This window comes from Notolepis coatsorum (genome assembly GCF_963971535.1).
Source record: "Notolepis coatsorum genome assembly, chromosome: 7".
Classification (NCBI taxonomy): domain Eukaryota; kingdom Metazoa; phylum Chordata; class Actinopteri; order Aulopiformes; family Paralepididae; genus Notolepis; species Notolepis coatsorum.
Genome location: NC_140171.1, coordinates 9,164,300 through 9,174,214, shown reverse-complemented (window position 1 = coordinate 9,174,214; position 9,915 = coordinate 9,164,300). Strand labels below are relative to the sequence as shown.

Here is a 9,915-nt window from a genome sequence, read left to right as displayed (position 1 = left end):
TTCTAGCTTCATAGTGGTACACATACAGCCTGGGAACCAGCCAGGCTCCAACCATCACCCTCTCTCAAAACCATCATGTCTTTAATGGTAGTCAAGGAGCACGGGCCAGCATTTTTAACCCTTTCACTACCACACTACCAAAGGGTTAACCCTTTCACTGCGACAATACAGAAGGTTAACCCTTTCACTGCCACCCGACTGTCTGTAGTGTGGTAGTGAAAGGTTAACCGTCTGTAGTGTGGTAGTGAAAGGTTAACCGTATGTAGTGTGGTAGTGAAAGGTTAACCGTCTGTAGTGTGGTAGTGAAAGGTTAACCTTCTGTAGTGTGGTAGTGAAAGGTTAACCTTATGTAGTGTGTTAGTGAAAGGTTAACCTTCTGTAGTGTGGTAGTGAAAGGTTAACCTTCTGTAGTGTGGTAGTGAAAGGTTAACCTTATGTAGTGTGGTAGTGAAAGGTTAACCTTCTGTAGTGTGGTAGTGAACGGTTAACCGTCTGTAGTGTGGTAGTGAAAGGTTAACCGTCTGTAGTGTGGTAGTGAGCGGTTAACCGTCTGTAGTGTGGTAGTGAAAGGTTAACCGTCTGTAGTGTGGTAGTGAGCGGTTAACCGTCTGTAGTGTGGTAGTGAAAGGTTAACCGTCTATACTATAGACCCTTGGTGGGTTGGCACCAAGGGTGAGCGTGGTTCCGCGGGCTGGTGACCGTGGTAGGGGGAGGGTGGCACCATGGAACCTGGACCCATCATGTGCTGCATAAACTGTGTAAAGGTGGCGGTGAGCGTGGCCAATGAGGCAACCAGAGCTGCATGCCTCGCTGCACCCCTCTCTCTGTCCTCTCTGTCCTTTCGGTCCCTCTCTCGGTCCCTCTCTCTGTCCTCTCGGTCCCTCTCTCTGTCCTCTCGGTCCCTCTCTCGGTCCAAACTGTCCCTATCCAGGGCTCGTTTCTTTCTCCAGGCCATGTCGTCACGCTGTAAGGCCAGAGACTGGTCAATGGGGGACAGCTTTCGCTTGAGTTTGTCCCTCCTGTGGCTACCCGAGGTAGCGTATAGTAGACTACGTCGGGCTATCACAGACTCAGGAGAGGGGACTCCGTTGCTGTCCTCCTCGTGGCTGTCCTCGTGTCCCTGTGGCGATGCTGCCATAGATTCAGCCAGGCTGTTGCTGGAGTCAGAGTCGACGGACTGCACACCACGAGGTAGCCGCTCCGTTGCTGGACGTCCTGCCCAGATGGCGTGGCAGCGCTCGTAGTGCAGGAGGATGACACTCCCATGGCCCCTTCGCCTCCCATCGGCACAGGCCTTCCTGTACTTGTTCCGAATGCCCTTCAACTTGGTGGTCACCTTCTCTGTGAACACAAATCACCAGGAAAAAAAGTTTACATACGTGTGAGGAACAGATAAACAGCTGGCGCAATACATGAGCTTGTAGGCCTCTAATCAGGATGACTAGGCCCCCCCCCCCCATTCAACCACCTCCAATGTACAGTTACCCCTCCCCCCACCTCCCCCAATGTACAGTTTTCTTCCCCCTCAAATGTATACTCTTTTTTTAGACTATTTTTGTATCATAAACAGTACTGTATATTTGTAGATCTGGTATGTCATAAATGTCTAGATGCAACAGTACTGTCTACCTGTATGTCATATATGTTATGATGAATTGAAAATGGGGGACCCTGATGTATATATATATATTTCTCTGGTCTGCATCCCCTTAACAATTGTGTGTATTGAGCTGTACTGTATTGTACCCATTCTGCAATTTGTTAATAACATTTTCGATCAATCAATCAGCAAAGAGAGCAAATTCCGACGATGGGCTCAACTGAACTTGAACCCCCCCCCCCCCCCCAGACAAAGGGTTAGCTTAGCAGTGGCTAACCAATTCAGACAATTATTATTCATATTGCGAGCCGATCACAGAAGGTGCCAATTAAAATGATTTACCCACATAATCATGCTCTTCAATTTATCTAACGTTACTTGTTACATTACAGGATACACACACCACCTACCCAGTGGCTAACGTCGGCCCCACTATAACGTTATAGCCACTGCCCACTGGACGATCATCACAGTCCCCCGGGTTGTTGCTTTTTTTTCATCAACAAGCCCAAACATTCTAGCCAACACTACTAGCTCTACAACAACATACCTTTTGTGATGTCTTGTCTGCTGTGTGGGAACCTTTTCCCACTCGCTGTAGCCTCTTCTGGAGACGGATACTGTAGGCAAAATCTAACGCGCAGGTCGGTATACTTTGTGGGAACTGATTCCCAGTCGACATTCTGGCACCAATAGCCGGTTTTGTACTCCAACGTGACTTCAAGCAGCAGCACGACCTCGTCATTGGTCCAAGTAAACAGATCTGTTGACATTTTCCTGATTTTCGCCATAGCAAACAAAATATTGTGGTCGATGGCTTTGGTTGTTTACCTGTGGACGTGTGAGCGCGGGAATGCGCTCTCAGGATTTGTGCGCGGACACAATACCTCCCGCGCATGCTCAGTGCTGCTGAGTTCGAGACGCGATCCGTTGCAGTCTGACCACGCCTCGTTTTGACTTAAAACGAAAAGAGCTCACGAGACAAAACGACGTCTAGCCTACCTGCCAATACACAACGTTCTGAAAAGCAGTGGTGCAGTCGTAATATCAGAACTGCCTGTACGCATACATGTTCCCTCGCGTGCGCACAGAACAGATGATTATTATGCATAAATAGTGGGAAACATGTTTGTATAGGAAATTACTAAGTTTTAGTTTAGTTTTTGTAAATATTGCCTTGAAATAGATAAGCTGAAAAAGGTATAGCCTTCAATATAAATAAATTATATTGTCAACAGATATGGTTGAAAAACAAACAATGTTTTAAATGTAATTGTAGACACAATATTGTAGTTACAATTTCTTTCTTTAATTGAATTAACTTAAACTAGAAAAGTAAATACAAACTAAATTAACAATGTAACTTACAGTTTACAGGAGGACAGTTTCCTTCTGAAGCACAACTTCGAAATGTCTCATCCTTCCAGTCGGGACCATTTGTCACATAGTGAGAGGTTGCACAGATCAAGCAAACCCCCACAGGGCTTGTATTTTGGTTGTGCACTTCTCGTTCTTTGTTATGCTATTGCTATGCCATTGTTATGCAAAGACTATAGGTGATAGCTGAGTACCGGGTACTTGGCGCACGGACGACGAGTCTAGTGAAAGTTGTGAACGCATTTTTGTGTGCGCGACTGCGCATACTTCTGCTCAGAAAACTGCTGGGACGGCGTGGTACCGCGTGGCACCACCACTGCTGAAAAGCTAAATTAAACTAAATCCTTTTGGCTTTAGGCTGCCTCAGTGCTGCTGGTCTCTGACAAGAACAAGTTCCAGGTTGAAAAAACCCTCAGCTCTGAACTCGGCAGAATCTGCACCTGGCTGGCTCGCTGATAACAAACTATTATTGCACCTGGGTAAAACAGAGTCCATTCTCTTTGGATCAAATAGCAAACTCAGCAAGGCCAACATTATTGTCACAAGGAAAGATGAAATTGCCTACCTGGGTTCCATCCTAGAGGCAAATCTTTCCTGTGACAAAAAAGTCAACCAACGAACAAGATTCTTGTACCGGATCTCCTCTCTGGTAAACACGAATACCTTGAAGACTCTAAAGGAGCACTCATTCAAGGGTACTACGACTATGCTTGCACCTCATGGTACCAAAGCACCTCAAAGGCCCTAAAAGCAAGGATACAAACATCACAAAACAAACTGGTCAGACTACTGCTTGGCCTTACTCTTAAAACCCACCTCACCCCTGCACATTTTGACAACCTAGGATGGCTAGAGTAGACGACAGAGTGCAGCAACTTGCAATGGGCCTGGTCTACAAGATACACTACACCACTGGGATACCTGCATGTACATGTCGAAATACTTCCCAAAGGTCAGTGAATTCCACTGTAAATGTCCTAACCCAACCCCCTCCAATGTACAGTAAATGTCCTAACCCAACCCCCTCCAATGTACAGTTACCCCCACCCCCACCCCGCCTACCCTTTCTCTGGTCTGCATCCCCTTAACAATTGTGTCTATTGAGCTGTACTGTATTGTACCCATTCTGCAATCTGTTAATAAAATGTTCAATCAATCAATCCACAACCACAACACCAGAGGGAGTTCCACAAATCATGTTCAACCCAGATTCGGCTCTAACTGGCCCCTGTAAATGTCCAAATCCCCCCCCCCCCCCCCCCCCACCAATGTACAGTTTCTTCCCCTTCGGATGTATACATTTTTTATGATCTCTTTTTACTACACAGTTCTGTGTTACTATAGGTGGGTAGTGAGGGTAGACGAAGCGAACACAGGTAGCGGACCGGAATGGAGGAGGCAGAGACGGCAGGATACGTGTAAACAGACTTTACTGAACACGACTTGTACGTTACCAAAGAAAGCATAAACGGCACAGCCGAGCTGGCGCTGGAGAAAGAGAACTGATTTGTAAAACAAGGAAAATAAAACAACAACAAAACAAAAGAATAATCTACTCACAAGCGCATATTTACAAACAGCAAGGCACGGGGGAACACAGGAGAAACGACGAGAAGGGTAACACTGAGGACTTGGAGGAAATGGCACCACAAGGAAGTGAGGACAGACAGAACCTAAATACCCAAACTAATTAACAATCAAGAACACCTGGCCAACACAGAATCACAACACAACCTAGACAACAAAGCAATGACAAACTAAACACAACTAGACACTACGGCAATGACACACAACAACACAACACGAATCACTACCCACTTTCAAAAACACTCTCAAAAAACACCTAAGGGAGACTGCAACCCGAAACTGGCCCCTGTAAATGTCCGAACACAACCCCCTCCAATGTACAGTAAATTACCAAGTATGGTCTTGTCAATAATCCAATGTACAGTGTTGTTTGTACAGTTGTACAGTGTCCCCCACCCACCCCTCCTACCCAACCCCCCCCCCCCACTCCTAACGAACCCCCCCCCCCACTCCTAACCAACCCCCCCCCCCCCACCCACCCAACCACCTCCAATGCACAGTCCCCCCCCACCCCCACCTACCCAATCCAATGTACAGTTTCCACGCCTAATGTATTTTTTTTTTTGATCCACTTTTTCTCCCATTTTTCTATATTTTCTCCCATCCCAATTTCGTATCATCCAATTCAACCCTCCCCTGTCACGAACGCTGTTTCTTGCCTCCCACAAGCCGGCTGCAATGTGGACTAAGTCATACATAGCACAAGTCCCCTCCGGTACTTGAGGTAACAGCAGTCGCATCTTTTCACCTGCGCAGCTCGATCTCTCAGTGTCGAGGAGTAACGCGTGGGAGGCTCACGCTGCCCCCGACACTTCCTGATTCTACTGCGCAGGCGCACCAACCGACTTGTAGGAGTCGCTTGTTCACAACGTTCGATCCCCACCCTTCAGTTTTTCCCTCCCCGTAATACGGCCAATGTGTATTACTGCGGACGACCAGCCAAACTGAAAAACAATGTGGAGAGCTGGATTCGAACACGCGAATCCTAGCGTCTCCACACTGGTGGCGAGTGCCTTAGACCACTACACCACCTAGCCGCCTCCACGCCTAATGTATATACTCTTTTCTTTCTGGACTCTTTTTTTTTTTGTATTTTATTTTTTTTTATTATTTTTTAAACAAACACATAAACAAACATGACAACACACAATAGGATATACAAATACACATATGCTCCAGCTCGTACCCCCCTCTCCCGGACCCCCCATTGGATAATCCAACCATTATAATTTGTTCCTAACCAGACACTACCATTATATGCTGGCTTTTATTCTCTCCACCACTTCTAACCACATTGCCATTTTGGATTCATTGAGACCCAAAATTCTAGCTGTTGATATTTCTTGATAAATCACATCGAGATATGTAAGAATCCAGACCTTACGGCACATTTTTTCCGGTTGAAACCATCGTGATGCTATCAGCTTTTTAGCCACTGTGATACCGGATAAAACCAATCTCTTTAGCTGTGGAGGTACTGCATGCTCAAAGACATCATTCAGCAGTAATACAGAGGGGTGTACAGGTATATCCAGAGTTAAGAGATTTGACAATTGCTGGGTCACTTCTTTCCAAAATATCTTAACTGGTGGGCAGTCCCAGTACATGTGCATAAATGTCCCTTCATCCCCATTTGTACATAAGGAGCATTTGGAGTCTTGTCTAAGACCCATTTTGTTCAGTCTTATAGGAGTTAAGTATGTCCTGTGAATATAGTTAAGATTGATTTGTTGATGGTCCGGGTTCCTTGATGCAAGGCGTACATTTGCCCAGGCTTCTTGTCAGTCAAAGTCTATCTCCAGGTCTGGTATATCCCTCCTCCAGACTGAGTCTAGATGTAGGGTTTCATACGAGGCCGTTAGTAATTGATGATAAAAATCTGAAACAAAACCTCTCGATGTCTCTCTTTCATAGAAGAATTTGTGGTATCTGTGGTGTACAATTGGTATCCTTAATGGAACACCGTGAGCCTTCAAACATGCCAATAACTGTGCGTAAAAATAATATGAGGACTTGGTGAGATTAAATTTTTTGCATATCTCATCAAAACTACAAAAACCCTGTTTGTTGAAAACGTCTCCTAATGTGTGTATGCCTTGCTTTTCCCATCTAGGGAATCTTATAGGTTGTTTTCCAATCAAGAGTGCATTGTTATTGAATAAGGGAGTATGATTATGCCATGTATGTGGGATAGAGTCTTTTTTTTGTGTTTCACGCCATATCCGGATTGCATGAGTGATTATGGGGCCAAATTTCCGTTCGCATTGCTTAATTGATAATTTGGTGTACACTATGTCCTTCAGCCTATGTGGAGCTACTATATTTTCTTCTAAATTTCTCCAGGATACTGATGCTTGGGGATCAAACCATGTTGTCAGTGGTCTTAAAGTGTATGCCTTAAAATAGTGGTGGAAATCTGGAAATGCCATACCACCGTCTGCTTTGTTTCTCTGTGCGGTGGATCTTTTTATACGTGGTGGTTTGTTATTCCAAATAAATTTGTATGTGGAGGAGTGTAATTCTTTCCAGTAACCCTTTGGAGGGGGTAACGGTAGCATTGAGCTGAAGAAGTTGATTCTAGGTAGGACGTCCATCTTAATTATTGATATTCGTGCTTGTACTGAGTTTTTAAGTTTTGACCACCTGACAAGGTCGTATTTGATTTTGTTTTGGATTTTTATGTAATTGTGCTTCACCGTTTGGCTTATGGTAGGGAATATTTCAACTCCCAAACATCTAAAGTGTTTTACCATCGGTATCTCTTCTGGGAGGGTTATATTTCTTTTTGCAGGGGCGTTAAGTGGGAGGAAGGCCGACTTCGGCCAATTTATCCTAAATCCCGATAAATCTCCAAAGTCCTCAATCAACTTGAGAATATGAGGCAATGCGGTGTTGGGGTTTTGCATGAACAGTATTACGTCGTCCGCATATAAACTAATTTTGTGTTGTGTGCCCTTGATTACGATTGGTTCTATGGATTGGGATTGTCTTATATATTGTGCTAAAGGCTCTAATGATAGATCGAATAGTCCGGGACTAAGGGGGCAACCCTGTCTGGAAGACCGTGATACTGGAAAGATTTCGGAGGTGATTGTACCTGTTGTAATCATGGCCGATGGGTCTTTGTATAATACTTTAATCATATCAATGAATCCTTTTCCTAACCCCATCCTTTCTAACACTGCCCATAGATACGACCATTCCAACCTGTCAAAAGCTTTCATTGCATCCAGGGACAGCATCGCCTTAGGTGTGTTGTCTTCCTTGTTAGCATCTAGTACGTGTAGTAATCGTCTTATGTTATCAGTGATCAGGCGGCCTCTTATGAAGCCTGTTTGGTCCGGATGAATTAAAGACGTCATATGCTTTTGTAGTCTGATGGCTAATACCTTAGAGTACAGTTTGATATCGGTTCCGAGGAGGCTTAAAGGTCTGTAACTACCGCACTCGGTGGGGTCTTTGTCTTTTTTGAGGAGGACTGTTATGAGTGCAATATTGTCATTCTTATGGAAGTTCCCCTCCTTGACTGAGTATAAAATCATATTTAGTAATAAGGGTCCAATTATGTCCCAACAAGAGAGGTACATTTCTGGTGGGATACCGTCTCTTCCAGGGGCCCTTCCACTTTGCATTTCAGATATGGCCTCCCTAAGTTCATCTAGTGTGATCGGTGTTTCTAACTGTTTAGCGTCATCCTCTGAAAGTTTAGGGAGGTTAATTTGATTAAGATATGTGTCCATCTTGTTTTGATCGAAGGTCGTTTCTGATTTGTATAAGTTGGAGTAGAATTCTTTGAATGTCGTGTTTATTTCTTTGGGTTCTGTAACAAGTCCTTGTTGTGCTCTAATGGTAGTTATATCTGCAAATTTTGCGTTGACTCTTAGTCGCATAGCTAATAGGTGACTTGGTTTGGAACCTTGGGAGTACTGCTGTTGTCTTGTGCTACGTATTTGCAATTCAGATTGTTGTCTGTATATGGCGTTAATCTCTTTTTTTAGTATATTGACTTGATTTTCCAGTTGAACCGAGTTGTTGTATTGCAAAGAATTAAATAACGTTGAGTAAAGTGTTTCCAGTTCAGCCAGTTTTGAGCATCGATTCTTGCGTATTTGGGAGGAAAAGCTATCAGTGAAATCCTTGATCATTCCCTTTGTCGACATCCATAATATTCTGGGGTCCTGCACCGAATTCACATTTATCCGTAGGAATACCGTAAGAGCTTCTTTGATTTGTGTAATGAATTCCTTGTTATTAAGCAGCATCGTGTTAAATCGCCATCTTGGGGCTCGGGATGATAGTATACCAAATGTTCCTTTTAAGAGTAAATAACAGTGATCAGACAATGCATTGGGTATCATTTCCACATCGTAGTTATCAAATAGTCTCGGGGTTGTGAAAACGTAATCTATTCTGGATAATGTATTATGTCTCGCAGATCGACAAGAGTACTTCCGGGTCATGGGGTTGAGTGAACGCCATAAGTCATTTACACCTGTAATCTTCGACCAATCCTTTAATGCATTAGATGCATTTTTTTGTTCATTGGAAAAGGAGGGGTTTGATTTGTCCATCCTTGGGTTCCAAATGGCATTAAAATCTGCACCGATTATAAATGAGTATTCGGGAAGGTCTAACATTGCTCTGGTAAGTGTAGTGAAGAAACTAACTTCGTATAAATTTGGGGCGTATACCGCTACCAACGCTATTTTTCTGTTCTTATGTAAAATCTTAGCTATAGTTATCCGACCATCTGCATCAGACCATACTCCCTTCAATTCAATATTCAACTTCCGTCTAACGACTATGGCTACTCCCCGAGTTCTCGTTCCAAAGGAAGAGTGACTGATGTTATGATATGTGTTGTCCGCTAACATATCTATGTCTTTCTCTAAAATGTGCGTTTCGCTTAGCAGAGCTATGTCCACCTGTTCTTTTTTCATCAGTGTGAGCACGCTTTTTCGTTTGTGTTGTTTATTTATTCCACCAGTGTTCCATATCATTATGTTCAAACTAGCCATAATCTATACATGTTGTTGTATGGTTGTTGGTAATGCAATATTTTTTTTGACGCTTCTATTGAGGCTAATGTGGGCAGGTCTCTAAATGGCTGGAATAAGGAGGAGGTGAACGGAGGGGGGAGGGGGTGAAGTACATAAAACAAAATAACCCTGCCGTCTTGTACAGACGGGTTACACATAAAACACATACGGCCCATCCCTAATGGATGGGCTAAAATGATTAACATCGTTCCAGTGAAGCTGAGAGGAGTCCCGCCGCGGGGGAGTAAAAGGCCAATCTATCGAGTGATAAAATCGGCCCCTCTCCGCACACCCCCCCCATCCCCACACCGC

The 9,915-nt window shown here is 44.2% G+C and overlaps 1 protein-coding gene across 1 annotated transcript; it reads right to left on the bottom strand.

Moving 5' to 3' along the window:
• Nucleotides 1-620: 620 nt before the first annotated feature.
• On the bottom strand, nucleotides 621-2,373 carry LOC311232615 (uncharacterized protein; the record flags this gene model as incomplete). Its single annotated transcript, XM_084319475.1, has 2 exons — nucleotides 621-1,341; nucleotides 2,151-2,373. The coding sequence occupies 2 exons, from the start codon at nucleotides 2,371-2,373 to the stop codon at nucleotides 638-640; spliced, it is 927 nt and encodes a 308-aa protein (XP_084175601.1). The 3' UTR covers nucleotides 621-637.
• Nucleotides 2,374-9,915: the final 7,542 nt, after the last annotated feature.